General features: G+C 34.7%; 4 protein-coding genes across 6 annotated transcripts; 2 read left to right on the plus strand and 2 right to left on the minus strand.

Moving 5' to 3' along the window:
* Nucleotides 1–514: 514 nt before the first annotated feature.
* CstF64 (cleavage stimulation factor subunit 2 CstF64) lies at nt 515–4,085 on the minus strand. 3 transcript variants are annotated; one of them, XM_018538947.1, is made up of 8 exons: nt 3,826–4,085; nt 3,666–3,744; nt 2,717–3,282; nt 2,158–2,323; nt 2,056–2,082; nt 1,869–1,966; nt 1,347–1,543; nt 515–1,009 (listed from the first exon to the last, which is right to left on the minus strand). In XM_018538947.1, exons 1-8 carry the CDS (start codon nt 3,884–3,886, stop codon nt 890–892), a joined length of 1,314 nt encoding a protein of 437 aa, XP_018394449.1. In that variant the 5' UTR covers nt 3,887–4,085; the 3' UTR covers nt 515–889. The 3 variants fall into 3 exon arrangements, with proteins under 3 accessions (XP_018394449.1, XP_018394435.1, XP_018394443.1); XM_018538933.1 differs by having other exon boundaries at nt 2,158–2,443; XM_018538941.1 differs by lacking the exon at nt 2,056–2,082 and having other exon boundaries at nt 2,158–2,443.
* An 800-nt stretch (nt 4,086–4,885) lies between these two features.
* On the plus strand, nt 4,886–10,673 carry Oseg1 (intraflagellar transport protein Oseg1). Its single transcript, XM_018538847.1, has 16 exons — nt 4,886–4,938; nt 5,319–5,428; nt 5,506–5,626; nt 5,692–5,902; nt 6,100–6,173; nt 6,257–6,527; nt 6,610–6,771; nt 6,866–7,160; nt 7,803–8,173; nt 8,252–8,644; nt 8,783–9,197; nt 9,278–9,510; nt 9,582–9,969; nt 10,044–10,213; nt 10,285–10,446; nt 10,523–10,673. Exons 1-16 carry the CDS (start codon nt 4,886–4,888, stop codon nt 10,604–10,606), a joined length of 3,513 nt encoding a protein of 1,170 aa, XP_018394349.1. The 3' UTR covers nt 10,607–10,673.
* A 1,524-nt stretch (nt 10,674–12,197) lies between these two features.
* Nucleotides 12,198–14,144, plus strand: LOC108773073 (uncharacterized). Its single transcript, XM_018538793.1, has 9 exons — nt 12,198–12,336; nt 12,421–12,576; nt 12,719–12,849; nt 12,926–13,058; nt 13,132–13,254; nt 13,317–13,400; nt 13,490–13,642; nt 13,781–13,909; nt 13,972–14,144. Exons 1-9 carry the CDS (start codon nt 12,198–12,200, stop codon nt 14,079–14,081), a joined length of 1,158 nt encoding a protein of 385 aa, XP_018394295.1. The 3' UTR covers nt 14,082–14,144.
* Nucleotides 14,145–14,212: 68 nt separating this feature from the next.
* Su(P) (prostaglandin E synthase Su(P)) lies at nt 14,213–16,371 on the minus strand. The gene is made up of 5 exons (XM_018539049.1): nt 15,987–16,371; nt 15,838–15,912; nt 15,141–15,478; nt 14,667–14,778; nt 14,213–14,586 (listed from the first exon to the last, which is right to left on the minus strand). Exons 1-5 carry the CDS (start codon nt 16,287–16,289, stop codon nt 14,224–14,226), a joined length of 1,191 nt encoding a protein of 396 aa, XP_018394551.1. The 5' UTR covers nt 16,290–16,371; the 3' UTR covers nt 14,213–14,223.
* Between the last annotated feature and the right edge of the window lie 23 nt (nt 16,372–16,394).

A 16,394-nucleotide genomic window follows, 5' to 3' on the forward strand; every position in this document is an offset into this window, starting at 1 on the left:
AAGCGAGAAATGACATGTTAATTTTTGTTACCTTGATAAATAAAGACAATATAGATAAAACAAAACGATGAGATTGCTTTAAAACATTTGTAAAAAATGGGCGAAAACTATGTTTATTTTCCCTAACAGTCAGTAAATAATCGTAGAAAGTGATTAAAAAAAGGCATGTGTAAGTAAAAATAGGCTACGCATATGTATTGAATAAAAGTACTTCACACACACTTTTTAAATGATTATTTATTGATTGTCAGGGAATATAAGAAAGCCTTTCATCCATTTTTACAATTGTTGATCTCATAATTTCATTTTATCCTAATATTTTTGGATAAACTTATTTACAAATTAACGTCATTTCTCGCTTCTGACGTCACGATCATTTTAATTCTACGGATTCAATATAACCGTTATAACTACTCAATTATTCTGTAACTTTTAACGACAATGTCGATATCATTATATGTCGTTGCTCAGGAGCCTTAAGTTGAAAAAGAATTCAATACTGTGAAATGTATTTTTTCATAGTTTATTTGTTTATGTATAAATAGAACAAGATATATTAAAAATAAGAGAGAAATGTACTCTTGTCCTTGTAAGATCTTATTACAAATTTATAGAAATCCATCGTATGCGTTTGATACATACTGTATTCAGAACTCTGGTGATTTCTGCACACAAGACGCAGAAATATTTGTCGCGCGGCGAAAGTTGGCATAAAATAGCAAAGTTCTACAAAAGCTTTTCTATAAAAACGAAAGAATTATTGCGGTATCGCGCCAATTGTCATCCTTGATGAAATCTTGCTCCAAACATTGCCGCATTCTGTGTGCAAAAATCATTAGAGATTTTACATTAGCGTTATTTTTTATACATTAACGTTTTTTGCGTTAACTTAACGTTGTGTACTTTTTGCGATCTGTTCCTTTAGCACTAGGATACTTTGCCTCTGTTCAGGTGGAAGCATTGCAATTTGCTCATCTGACAATTGCAATACTTGCATTATCAAAGCTGCCTGTGAAAAAAATTCACGATTTATTTAAAATACAGAATAGCTATATATATAATTTATTTATATGTATAACCATAATCAACTACTAGGACAACAGCAACAATAAATTTAATGATTTAGATTTACGTTTGACTATTGTGAGTTAATATATTTAATTAAATTCACAAAGTTTCTTATGCATATGGATTATATATTTTTTTTTTAATATTATTTTTTTAAACGTGTATCACGATTATAATATTATTTTGTTTAAGAATTACTATTCTTTGGAAGCAATTTCAAATAAAAAATACAACAAAAACATGATAAATTTTTTTCAATGAAAATATTTAAAATATACCTTTTCCTGATCGGACGCACCGCTGGGAATACTTCCCGCTGGAGACATCCCGGCCACTAGCCTCGAAGTTGCAGAACTCGCAGGCTGCGAAAGTGCAGTAATAGAAGAGCCGGTCGTGTTGCTAGTTACGGTACTTGATGCTGGAACAGTTGGTGCGGCAACTGGTCTCGGAACAATCGGCGGCGCAACAGGAGTCGCTAAAAGTTTTGAAAAACAAAAATCCACTAGCGTTCAATTTATCTAGAAGAAATGTTTATTAATCTTAGGTCAATATTCATAATTATTTCTTATATTCAAGTTCTTGTCTTAAGTTCAGTCTTAAGATGTCACGAATCAATCAGAGGGCATTAGCGTCTTAAGACAATCTTGAAATAAGAACCGACGTTAGGTCTCTATTCTGTAACTCTACGATAATACGACATCGATATTGTCGTTAAAAACAAAATAGTGGTCTTCGACTTGTAACATAAAGCCATTAGACTTACAAAGAACAAATATATAAAAAATGAAAAAATTACATACGAGTAGATTTTGTGATTCTAGGATCAATGGGTCCTCTAGAATCTCTGAGATCTCTTGAATCTCTGCCAAATCTGTCGGATCTCGGATCGCGATAGAAACTGAAAGTAATGTCGATTTAGTATAAGAAACAATGATTAAATCTATTAAGATATATATATATATATATATATATGTGTATATATAAGACCTCTCAATTCCTTCCACAGGAAGAAGGCTGTAAAAAGAGCGCTTTTAATTATGCAGTTCATGATCGAATTCATGTATATTGATTAATGTGAAGTGTACTTACTTGTCCGTTATATTAAATGTATTTGCCCCCCTCGGATCGGCAGTGATCGGTATCACCGGTGCGCTGACTGATGTAGGCTGTGTTTGGGGCGATCCTCTCAAATCTTGATCCAATCTAGCTACACGCGGATCTATCTGCCTGTCTAGTCGAAGATCTACGTCCTGACCTGTTTTTACGGATTCAATTTTTAATTTAAATTCCTTGTCCAGTGATCCTCTCAAATCTTGATTCTTCCTAGTTACACACGGATCTATCTGTCTCTCTAGTCGGAGATCTACGTCCTGACCTGTTTTTACGGATTGAATTTTTACATTTATATTCCCTGTCCATTTGTGACAATGGAGACTTCACGATTCAGATGAAGTACATGACAAATAATAAGATGAATAAAACATAGTATTCATTCATCAATTTCCATAGCCGAATGGGTCAACTTTAGAAAAAGTGGATGAATACACCTCAAAATTTTATAACACAATTCTTCATATCTCTCTGAGTAATTACTAATGTAATGCTTAAATAATAATTAATATTGTAACATGTAATGGACTCGTCGTACCTGCAAAAATGGGCGCTGGGGCATTAATAGGTGGTGGAGGTCGTGGTGCCCATGGCTCCTCGATTCGCGGTTGTACTTGCTGGACTGGTTTCTCCGACGGAGTCAATACACCTGGGATAGGATTAGCTTTGTGCAACATACTGACAGCTGTATGAGGATCCACTATTCTCATAACCACCTGTGCTTGGAGCAGAGCATATGCCAACTGGGGATTCTGCAGGAGCATTTGACGTGCCTCATTCGGATTATTTTGAACGCAAAGTTTCATCTGTTTCATCAGTTCAAACATCTGTTCAGGTGGCAAGGACGCTACAGCTTTACTTATTGCTTCTGGCGCCTTATCTGACTGAACTGCTTCTCCATAAGGATTTTCTGTGTTCTGGCCTTGCAAGAGACTTTGCATCTCCATACGACTTTTCTCAGTACAAGCATTATCCACACGTAATGTTCGTCCACCAATCTCGTATCCATTTAAGTTTCTCATAGCACTTAGAGCTGTCTCTTGATCTTTATACTCACAGAAGCCATATCCCTTGGGTTTGCCTGTCTCGCGGTCAAATACTAATCTGTTTGCAACAATTAAGTACATAGATAAATACAAATGCCACCTATATAATAGAAAAACTAGAGCGATTATTAAAAAAAACAGAGTCAGATAAAACTTACGAGTCAAATATGTTTTTAATAGAAAAATAATAATATGAAACATAATGAATAAAGTTATGTTCTATATATTTAATTATCACAAAGAAATTCTTTTATAAGCATTCCAGATGATTTAATATCGATAAAATTCAAATTATTTTCTCAGAGAGAGCAGTGTACTGTTTTAAAATTGGCTGTTAAAATAACAAGAAATGTTTAAAGGTATTATCAAAAGATTCTAAGATAATAATAAATTGTTTAATATAATTAATAACTAAAGACGAACTACGGAAAATATGCTCACTTGAATGAAAGCACTGGTCCAACTTCGCTGAAAATATCTTTCAGATTCTCCTCTGTAGCCTCGTACGGGATATTCCCGACTGTAAACCAATAGACGTTGCGATGTAACATTAATATAACTGTAAGGAACGGCATCGAAGCTGGTGCATTAAATTACTCACCGAAGACACTTCGCATCGACTTGTCCATCAGTGATTGATCCGAAATAGTTGAATTACTCATTTTCGTGCTTTTGTTTCTGACTAGATGGGTGATACAGTTGTCTAATAACAATACACGAAGTACTCCGTTTGAATGATTCGGTACCACCGACACCGGATTTACATACGTATGTATTATCGTCGCTATCGCGTACTATAGTTTAATCTTGCACACATCTGGTAAAATCAGAATAATCAAAAATCACAGAGAAGTATCAACATTTTGTACACTCATACATTCTGAACACTGAGAACAGAGAAGCATTTTAAATGGCACCTGTCTACTAGCGCCTCTATAGGTACAGCTCTATATGCACACAGAACTTTATTAATATCTTTCGGTGGATAACACATCGACGATATTTCAGGCTCGATCCAACACGCTAAAGAAAATACGAGATAATAGAGATTATTAGCAAACAGAATAATATGTGAAAAGTTCGTCAACTTTTATCTCGGGGAAACAGAAAACGATGAAACATCGCGTGGTACGTGGTGACATACGGTTAAATATAAAATGCGACATAATAAGAAAAATAGGATGTCGGATAAAGAAAATGAAGCAAATCAGATAGATAAGGCATGAATTTAGATATTTTTATAAATTATAATATCTCGTGTTAACTATTACGAAAATTTTAAAGTTTATAGTCCCTTCTATCCCTATAATGTGAGAAAGTTTTTCATTACTTCTCAAACACCCTGTATATAGGAATTAGACTTTAGTTTTATTCTATGATTACAAAATGTAATTGCATGTATTACAAAAATAATATAGTACCCTATAAAAGTATTGCACTTTTTCTTGCTCATAAAGGACGAACTTGTTGAATAAGCTCCCATTTTTAACAACATTCGATATAGCAGCATACATTCTCTGAAAAGAAATTATCTACATTTCACCCATCCGTTACCATAGTAACTGTGTGAACGCCAAACAGAATTCTGTTACATAGAATAATATTGTTGATCATTGTTGATCTAACAATAGTATTAGACAATCTGTGCTGAATGTGACACAATGAGAGCACATCCAGCATGGGTCGACAAAGTGCAAGAAAAGCCAGATCAATGGTAAAACTAATTGTCTCTCAAAAATTATAAATTAATCTTTGTAAACATGCTAAGAACTTAAAAAATAAAAATTCTAAGAAATGTTATAATATATGAAACATAACTTGCTCTATTAGTCTTTATGAAACAAGCAATAAAATTATATAAGAACAATATATACAATTCTAATTGTGCAATTTGTTAGCCATTTGTAATATAAATGGAAAAAAATATGTTTTTGATTTTATATTTTATTGTCTATGTTTCACAAGGCTTAAAGTATCTGTTAAGATAAACAGCGTTTCTTTTCACATATTTTAATATTTATTAATATGTATTATTTCTTTGTTCTCTCTCATTATCGCTTATTACAAATATATAGTAAAGTGATGTTATTTCAGTATATATGATCTTTGCTTCAATCCAGATGGTACACAATTAGTTGTTGCTTCTGGTAATCAGGTCCTTGTGTACGAAACCAATGATGGTGCTTTAATTCAACCATTAAAAGGTGATTATTTAAAGACATCAACACTTAAAATACATTCTATACTCTTCTAATATATTCTTATTATATTCTTTTTATAGGGCATAAGGATACAGTATATTGTGTATGTTATGCAAAGGATGGTAAGAAGTTTGCATCAGGAGGTGCAGACAAAAGTGTTATCATCTGGACTTCTAAGCTGGAAGGGATTTTAAAATATTCGTAAGTCATGTATTTATAACTTTAATAAATGCGAGTCTTTGTTCCCATAATTTTTCTTCATTTAGACATAATGAAGCTGTACAGTCGATGCATTTTAATCCCGTCTCGCATCAGCTTCTCAGTTGTTCGCTCTCAGATATCGCATTTTGGTCTGCGGAACAGAAAGCTGTACAGAAACATAAGTCTGGGGGAAGAGTCAATTGCTGTGCGTGGACAAGAGATGGACAATACTTGGCCCTTGGTCTTGCAAATGGATATGTATCCATAAGAAATAAAGTATATTACTCATTTCGTCCATATAATTTTTTAAATTTTATATAATTAAACATTAATATTTTTTTAAGTATATCTTTAATGTTAAATATAATAAATTTTTAATATATCTAGTAATATATATATGTACATATAATGTATTTTTAAATTATTTTAAATTATCTAATCTAACAAGCTTATTTATATTCTGCATTTTTCAGAATGGTGAGGAAAAAACACGCATTGAACGGCAACTTGGAGTACCAATTTGGAGTTTATCATGGAATCCTTTACAGTACCTATAATCCTATAAAAATTAAAAATATCACAGCTAATTAAAAGACGGAAGAAATAAGAACGTTTTATTTATATACTTAGGGACGATGCTATGGATGTTCTGTGCATTGCTGAATGGAATGGAGTCATCTCATTTTATACTATCGGTGGGGAAGCTATCAGAAGAGAGAGATCATTCAGTTTTACACCACTTAAAATCACTCACTTCCCAGAAGGCCAATATCTCCTCGTTTGCGGTAGTAATAAACAATGTCTGTTGATGACACATGAGGGCATACAGTTAGTTAATGTTGGTGGTACCTTCTCGTCGTGGGTATGGAGCTGTGCTGTTCACCCGACTGCCTCACATATTGTAAGATTGCCACACATAAGTTATGAAATATTATTTATGGTATTACTTATCTTAATGATTTGTTATTTAATGCTTTTTGCAGGCACTCGGTTCCCAAGACGGAACGATTACGTATCTACAGCTATCTTGGAACATCGTGCACGGTTTATACGGCGATAGATACGCATACAGGGAGAATATGACCGATGTGATAATACAACATCTGATTACGAATCAAAAAGTTCGAATTAAATGTAAAGATCTGGTAAGTATAATATTAAAAAAAATTGTAAGAAATAATTAAAAAAATAAAAGATTGAACAGTGTTATTACGTTCAAATGCGTATATTCTATTTCAGGTATGCCGGATCGCGGTGTATCGAAATCGATTAGCTGTACAATTACCTGAGCGCGTAATCATTTACGAACCGTCCGGTACCGATGGAATGCATTACAGAATACGAGACAAACTTAATCAGACGGTGAACTGCAATCTATTAGTTGTCACGTCGAATCATTTAGTTTTGTGTCTGGAAAGACGTTTACAGAGTCTCTCGTTCACCGGGATAATAGAAAGAGAATGGATACTCGATGGACTTATCACTTACATCAAAGTGGCGGGTGGTCCCGCCGGACAGGAATGTTTAATAGCTGGTAAATTTTGATAAAAAAAAGATTCTCCATTAATTATAAAAAAAATATATGAAATTATAAAATTGTCTTTAATGGTCGAGCTGGATCTTAGATAATATTATAATTCTGTGTGAATTCAAAGTATTGTTTAGTAAGCATCTAAGATCCAGCGCGACCATTAAAGATAATTTCTTATTGGTGTTTCTTACATGTACGATCCTATAAGATTTAATATTTAAATATTGAAATTATAAATATATGAAAATATATATGATAAATACATGAAAAATTGGATCTCGGTAAAATGAATTAGTTTGTGAATTAGTTAACGATTTAGTTTTTATATAGAAGCATATAATGTAACTTATAATAATGTAATAAATAGAAGATGTAAATACAAGATTCAATAATGGATAATTTTTTATCTATAAATATCAACTGTTCTGTGAACGTATGTTAAGTTTTACTCCTTTGTTACACTATATTCAAAAATTCTATTGAACCTTGTATCTATGATAATTTTTCTTCTTCACTACATCATAAGCTATATCATATGTTAAAACTAACTCATTTCATTCGGGTCCTATTTTCTACATAATTAGTGTGAGATCTTTTATTGTCTTATTATGATGTATCAACACTTATAACATGAGTTAATGTCAGGATTAAAGAGCGGACATGTAATGAAGATATACCTTGACAATCCTTTTCCTGCACACATCGCGAAAGTCGAGGATGCCGTGAGATGCTTGGACATCAGCTCCTTGAAGGAGAGAATGGCAGTGGTCAGCGAAGCTGGTATCTTGTCAGTCTTCGATTTATGCACCGGCGAGAAACTTCAAGAATTCCAAAATGTCAATAGCGTCGCGTTCAACATTGCCTTCGAAGATATCATGTGTTTTGCGGGCAATAATTATCTCGCGATAAAAGTTGCGAATTTTTCGGAGTACAGGCAGAAGTTCTCCGGTTTCGTCGTAGGACACAACGGCTCGAAGCTGTACTGTTTGAACGGTTCGTCCATCATAACACTAGAGGTAAATCATTGTAACATTAAGTAAAATAGCAAAATATGCGTATTATATTTATATGATATTATACGTTGATATTTACAGGTGCCATTGTCATTGTTCATGTACCAATATATAGATATCGGATTATACAACCATGCTTATGACATAGCGTGCTTAGGCGTGGCCGAATCGGACTGGCTCGCTTTGGGGACGGCGTGTCTGGATAATCTAGAATTAAACATTGCATATTCGGCGTTCGCGCGAATAAAGAAACTACGTTATATAGAAATCGTGTCTGAAGTGGAAGAGAAATTAAAATCGGGCGAATGGGGACGGGAGGCTTGCATGGCTACTGCCGCAGCCGCTATGGGGAGACTTCGCGACGCAGCAAAACTCTATCAAAAAGCCGGTTTGCAGCAATACGCTCTGGATATGTATTCCGACTTACGAATGTTCGATATCGCTCAGGAATTTATCGCCTCCGGCAACACGCAGGTTCGTTATAATCAACATGTTAAACTCAAGATTAGCACATAAGAAATATAATAAAGTAAAATATCGATGAAACAAAATAATGAATGATTGCATAATATTTATGAAACATTGGGTTTAACAATTCATTTGGATTTTCAGGATCGTACGGTATTATTGCGACGGCGAGCGGAATGGGCAAAAAGCTTGGGTGAACCGCGCGCTGCAGCCGAGATGTTCCTCTCCGCAGGAGACATCGACCGTGCCATCAGTATTATCGCTGAATATGGTTGGATCGATATGTTAATCAAAGTAGGCAGGCAATTGGACAAGGCGGATAGAGACAACCTATCTATGATCGCCAAGAAACTTAAGCAACTAGGTGCTTCGCATGGCGCGGCGGAGATATTTAGCCGATTAGGAGACGATCCTGATGTTGCAGACGTGCTTGTGGATGCACAAGCGTGGCCCGAGGCCTTCGAACTCGCTGAAAGAAATCCGAAGTTGAAGTCTCGAATATACGGGCCGTATGCACGATGGTTAGCGGAGACCGGACGATTTTCTGAGGCTCAAGAAGGTACAGATTGCCATTACATCGCAACGGATACGCACAGTGTTGAGATTTAATTATTGTTTAACATTTAATATCTGTTACAGCATTTCAAATGGCAGGACAACCAGAAGAATCCATACTCGTACTCACGATGCTGGCTAACAACGCTGTGATAGAGAAAAGATTTCGCGATGCCTCCTACTTTTATTGGCTCCTGTCGCAGTTGAGTCTGGATTTGTGTGTATCAAAGAGCGTGGAAGAGATAAAAATGATGTTTATCAATTATTCCGACAAAGCGGATATTTATTATGCGTATCACGAAGTATTCAAGTATCTGGTACAATCGTATTACATTAAACGTTTCATTTTTCCCCATAATGTGTTCGTCATAACATTAATATATTCTAGGAGAAACCTTTTACATCTCTGATGCCAGAGGCGTTATTCAACATTTCGAGATATTTGCTCATGAAGACGCAAAATATACGATTAGAAGGCATTTCAAAGATGACGATAATGTACTGTCTAATGAAACAAGCACGGATATTAGGCGCGAACAAGCTAGTTATGCAATTATTGGATCAATTACGTTCAATGAAGATCCCCGCGAATCTTTTGGCACAAATAGAGACGTCGACTCTAATTGCCAGATCTTATCCGTATCGTGATCCAGAAGAATTATTGCCTCTTTGCTACAAATGCTCCACATTCAATCCGTTATTACCGACAAATAATGTCTCTGGTAGTAATTGCACGCAGTGCAATTTAAAATTTCAATACTCCTTCGTTATGTTCGGTAAATAGCGGATTACAATGCGTAAAAAATTTAAATTTATTCTAGAGCACTATTAAACCAATATTCGTTCACAGAAATTCTGCCATTAGTTGAGTTTGAATTGGAAGATGATATCACAGACGAGGAAGCGGAGAAATTGATAGAGGAGCCATTACCTTCTCCTGATGATCTCGCAACTAGCGATCAATTGACCATAACTTCCAACGAAGCTGATCTCTTCACTGTCCGTTTACTAAAATACGAGGTATAATTAACACTGAATGTACGATCGCACGAAGCGTTCATTTTATTTAAAAAAAAAATAACCTGTCATAGGAAAAATCTAATAATTCTACGGTGACTGTTGGAAGAGGAGTATTGAAAAGTATGGATCCGTCTACCGTAATAATTATTAAATGGCCTAAACCCTTTAAGACTAGATACTTTAGGAATCTCTTACCCGATCTCCAGATCAGTTTGTGCAAGTGCTGTTTAAAGGTATATAACAAATAACGCAATTTTAAAAAATCAAGTCTTACGAAATCTTATTTTATGTTTTTATGTAATGTTTCAGTTGTTTCATTCAGATGATTACGAGTTAGCGTTGTTACGACACGGACACTGCCCGTTCTGTCGGACGCCGAACGCGACCACTTGAATGAGGTTGAGCTAATGTAAAATTAGAAATTTATTATAGATCAGGCATATTGAACTATTGGAAATATTTTAGAAATGTTTTAATCGCGTGATAAAAATATTTTAGAAATGTTTCAATCTTTCTACTAGTCTGTCTAGTAAGAGCGTAGCAAGACTTACCCCCACAGTCGAGTAAAGATATACTCTGAATTTTTGTTTTCGCCAATAGGTCACCTTCGTGCTGCATGCATTATAAGCAAGTACCCGTTGTTGCTTGAATTGTGTTAAAATAAACGATTTTCAAAAAATGCTGCCTACGCGTCTCGTTTCGAAGCAGGCTTTATCTCTTTACTGACAACCTGAATGTTGAGAAAATGTTAAAGATATACCAAAAAACTTTGTTTCCGTCTACCCAACGCTGATTTATCAGGAAAAAAAAAAAATAAAGATTGGTTACTCCAGGAAGATAATGACCTCAAACATCTAAGCCAGCTCTGCACATCCTGGAAAGAGAGAAATGACATCGAGACACTCCACTGGCCTTCACAATCACTCGATGCGAGTCCCATTGAAAATGTGTGGGCACTCATCAAGAGCAAGCTTCGTGGAAGACCGGCATCAACTTCGAAGCGCTTAAAAAATGAAATTCGACGAATCTGGAGGTCTTTGCCACGTGAATATGCGATTACTTTAGTGGTCTATTATAGACGCAGCTGGTGACTGGACTCCTTATTAATATAATTGCATTTTGGCCATAATTCTATTGAATAATCAATATAAATTTAAGACTAATAAGCCATTTTTCTTTGAGATAAGCCTGCCACGCTCTTACTAGACAGACTGTATTTAGGATTAGATCTTGTACAGCACTATTGTGACATACATTATAACTTGTTTTTTATATATAAAACTTTTTTGCGTTATTTTTTCTATTTACTATTATACAATTGTAAATTATAACGAAAATGACAGGTAATATGAGTCAGCCGCTGGTTATTGTTAGCGAATATATTTTTTAATATTTAAACTTATGCACCTTGATGTCGTACGTTTCCGACTCCTGTCTTGAGTCATCTTCAGCAACATTTTAAGTAAGAAAGACAATAAAAATTTACGACTGGAATATCCACAGAATTATTCCAATGATAGCGACAGCAACAATTATGAGATAAGCCACATACTCAGATTAGTTAGTTCGTTAGCTAGTGATGATGAAAACTCAAGCTTAACAATTCCTGCGCCTTAACAATAAACAAGTTTGTCACAATCGTTCTGTCGAGTGATTATGAGAGTTAACAGATAAAATTAACGAGATAAGAGCAAAATTAAAAGTTCAATTTTAATTTTGCTCGTTAATTTTATCTGTTAACTCATAACTCGACAGAACAATTGTGACAAACTTGATTGTTAAGGCGTAGGAATTGTATTCTTTTTTTTGTATTATTCGAATAAATAAAACAAAAATATCTCACGGGCGTTGTACAGTTAAAGGAACAGTAAGCCTGAGGATTTGGCTACGTGCTAATTGCGATGATCATTTGTGTACATATATTCCGTTACTAGCATTCTCTTGAGAGCCAGAATATATCTCGAAATCAGTCGCACTTCCAGACATGATCAGTATACTCTTAGTTGGCTACTTTACTCTCCTATTTGTCATAAGTGTTCGGACTACTAATTTCAATCAATCCTTAAGAGATAATGTTTTGGAAATCGAATCGTTTAATTCCCATTCCAATCATCAGGCAAGATGTAAGTCATTTAAAAAATAATGAATGTCATTCAAATATATATATATTTAAAACGACGTACCTATCTTGATGTATCTTTGTTCAGTCTTCCCGCTATTCAGCGTTGTGCGTTTTCCCAACTCCGAGTGCTTGTCAAGCATCGATCAACTTAATGGCACATGCTTCACGAGACGAGAATGTATTAATTACGGAGGTAACCCGTCGGGATCGTGCGCTAATAGATTGGGCACTTGTTGCGTATGTAAGTAGTATAAAAGAAATATGGATTGTAAAATAAATTATAATTTATAATAAACGATAATTATAAATTATAATTTATAATAAACGATAATTATAAATTACAATTTATTAATTTTAAAATAAATAGATATACTTTTCGACAGTTCAAAAGTCTTGCGGCTCCACCACCAACATGAATAACACATATTTTGTAAGCCCAAATTACCCCATCACTTATCGAGGTGGAGAACGCTGTTCGATCACAGTGCAACGTTGTAATCCTAATATATGTCAGGTAATATTCCCATACCGTGCGTTAATTTCAGTAAATCACAAACCTTTATAATAATTACAATATCTCATGTTTGTAGTTACGACTGGACTTTCTGGAAGCTACTTGGGCTCAGCCAAATTCCACTGGATTTTGCGATTTAGACGTGTTTCTTGTATCAGGAGGTTCATCCACTGTGCCCAGAATATGCGGAGATAACACTAACCAGCATGGTAAGTAAAACAATAATTATGGAAATTTTCGTACAGATATTGAGGAAAATAGATTAATTAAATTCATTATCAGTATACATCGATTTTAATGGAGCAACGCCAATCACGATATCTGTCGACACCAACGCGGATTTCGTATTCGATCGACGCTGGAATATAAGAATTCAGCAAATAGCGTGCAATTCTGTATGCAGAGGTATGCAAGCGTTTTTATCATTGTCTTGAGATACTTGAACAAATGTCTCCCACCTATTTTAGCTCCTAATGGTTGCTTACAATATTATAAGACTGTCTCTGGCACTGTAATGAGCTTCAACTTTGGTACGACGGAAAATGTTCGAGGTATGCGTTAGTCAAACGTCATAGTGAACTCTTAGTTTAAATTATTATTATAACTATAAATAAACGGTCTAAACTGAGAGTTGTTTCAGCTCCTCAGATTGGAACGCGACAGATGGTGAATCATCGTTATGGCGTGTGCGTTAGAATGGCTTTGGGATATTGTAATATTGAGTGGTCGCAAGTCGATACACTCTCCTTTTCCGTTTCTGGAGACACGGGATCGTTTGATCCAGATATAATAGGTATAGTAATTATCTTTCCTTGAACATTTTCTGAATGAATCTAACGATAATTATTGATTGTATCGAACATTTTGTAAAACTCGATCGTAGAACATCTTGTTATTTGTCATGGCGTTTAATTATTATATATATCAACAGGCACAGCCTTGGTGGCAGAATCTGGAATAAACTGTACTACTGATTTCGTTATTATACCCGATCCGCGTGAAAACGGCGTTGCCGATAATACAGATAGATTTTGCGGAAATGGATTTATAACTAAAACATGTAAGTAATCATGTCACATTATACATTTTAGATACTAAATATTTTTTTCATTGAATTTCTAGCGGACTTGAAGCCATTCGTACTTTACGTTGTTACAAACGGCGATGAAATGCAAGAGGTCCAAAATAAAGGCTTCGCACTTACATTTCGTCAGCTGCCTTGCGCAATTTAAGTATTATATAAATATATTTTCTACAAATATATATTATATATTTTTTCTGACCGAAAGTACTGTAATCTCACCATATCGTTAATTGTATAAGTACGATTTATTGTGTAAATAAATAACTCTATACACGTGTGGAAATCAATTATTATCTACTCAAACTTGTGCTACCAGAATGTGCATCAACCTGCTCCTTCATAGCGTTGTACCAAACGCCGATGTTCGTATTAGTTTGCAAATCTTGGAAAGCGTCACAGCCTTCGATACTCTTTAAAATACCATATACCGCTAGATCGGATAAATCAGGCTTGTTGCCGCCCATGAATGTGGTACCACGTGCCTTAATGTTACGCAGCCAGTAATTTGCTTCATCGTATAACGATTGTCGTACGTCATTTTTTAGACGATGCCTTTTCTTAAGTCTCTTTCCTATTAACCACATTGCTGTTGCACCTACATTCACTATTAACATTCGCTCCCACGTTGGGAAATATTCCTCCCATTTGCCGACCTAATGAAACAATTTTTTTTAAATCTCATTTATATAATCGTTTTGGTATTTTTTAAATTATTTTTCATAAATTTACTTACTGTCGAGAACCATTTGAAAGTTTTATAGGATTCATCGAGTGTTCTATAGACATTTGGCGAAAGAGTGTGAACAAATACGTCGTCTACCCATTTCCTCCACTTACGTTCCTCGCTAAATGTATGTAGAAATTATAAAATAGTATAAAGTGTGAGATAACTAAAGGGTTTGTTGCAATAGTCGATCCACATTTTGTAAAAAAAACTGAGTAAATAAACTTTAAAATTAAAGTGAAAAAGGAAAGCTATCCATCTTACTTTAAAATCCACTTTTTGATTATCTATTTAACTTATGTAAACTTAATTTGATGATTTATTCGATGGGCTCCTTTATGATAATGTCATTGACCACAAGTTAACCAGATAGTGAAAAAACCGGGCCAAAGTTTAGAGCTAATTTATTTTGTTTTTACAAAATGTGGGTTAGTCCACTATTTTGCAGCAATTATCAAATTGTGTGTATCAGACTTTACATACACAATATCGTTCATTGTTCTGTTCTTTGGAAGTTTATTATTAAACATGAGGAAATACTTATTTATGATTTCGTATTTGAATTTGCCATTTTCGTCATGCATGCCTACACTTGGATAATAATCAGCAAATTCTTCAATCGTTTGAGATTTATCATATAGATAGGAGGCAAGAAGTGACACTATCATGCTACTATCATTTAAGGGTCGATAGCCTCCTTCCACTTGGGTCAAGAGGATTGGAACTTTCTTATATGAAGACCATCCGATTTCTTTCCGAAGTACTGGATCTACTTCCACAATGTCATAAGATATCCCATAATAATCTAAGAATGCTCTAACCTGAAGAGTAATTAATTTCATTCACAGATTAACTTAACAGATTAGTTTATTATTCAGCAAACAAGCTGATGTTATTTATCATCATTTTAACATCAAAATAATATCAAAACAACAAATAATGTTAGCTTGTTTGCTGAATAAATATCTATATTAAAAATTAATCATATATTAAATCTGTATTAAGTATCTTTATAAAATCTGTATTATATTTAAATATATCAATATCATTCTGTTAATATAAATAAAATTATTAATTTTTTACAGTTAAAGAAATATTAAAGTGCGAAAAGGAAGACAAGATTAAGAATAAATTATACAGTTAGAGAGCCTGACTGAAATTTCCGAAAGTTTATACCTACCTTACAGCAGAAAGGACAAGTCTGATACTGGAATAACGTAAGTTTCAAATCGGTGGTGTCCACCGAATACATAATCTAAAACAAGATAAATATGATTACATTCTGCAAGATGCAACATCCAATTTTTCACGGAACGATTGTCAAGATACCTTCCGGGACGGAGTGACAGGCGGCTTGTGCTCGAGCAATACAGTATCCAACTCCGTTCCGTCCAGGGCGATGTTTTTTCGAGTTTCGCTGATCCTGTAGTATGCATAACCTGCACCTAGCGCAACGCCGGTAACCGTGCTGATGAGACCGAATTTTACTAAGGCTTGTGTCTCTCGCGACAGCCCTATAATTGCTCCGTTCGTGGAGAATGACCTTAGAGTGCCATTCTGGTTCGTGAAGTAACACTTATTCAAAAACTTCGCCCTTTCCGTAAACCGGGCGAGATTGCGGATCGCAGCCATTTTTAGGTTATTAAATAAACGTAAGTCGCATTGAACAAGTACAAGGACTCTGGCTGGCTATGTGTGTGTGTGTGTGTGTGTGCTGTATGTGTACATATATATGTG

This window comes from Cyphomyrmex costatus, unplaced genomic scaffold (genome assembly GCF_001594065.2).
Source record: "Cyphomyrmex costatus isolate MS0001 unplaced genomic scaffold, Ccosl1.0 scaffold102, whole genome shotgun sequence".
Classification (NCBI taxonomy): Eukaryota; Metazoa; Arthropoda; class Insecta; order Hymenoptera; family Formicidae; genus Cyphomyrmex; species Cyphomyrmex costatus.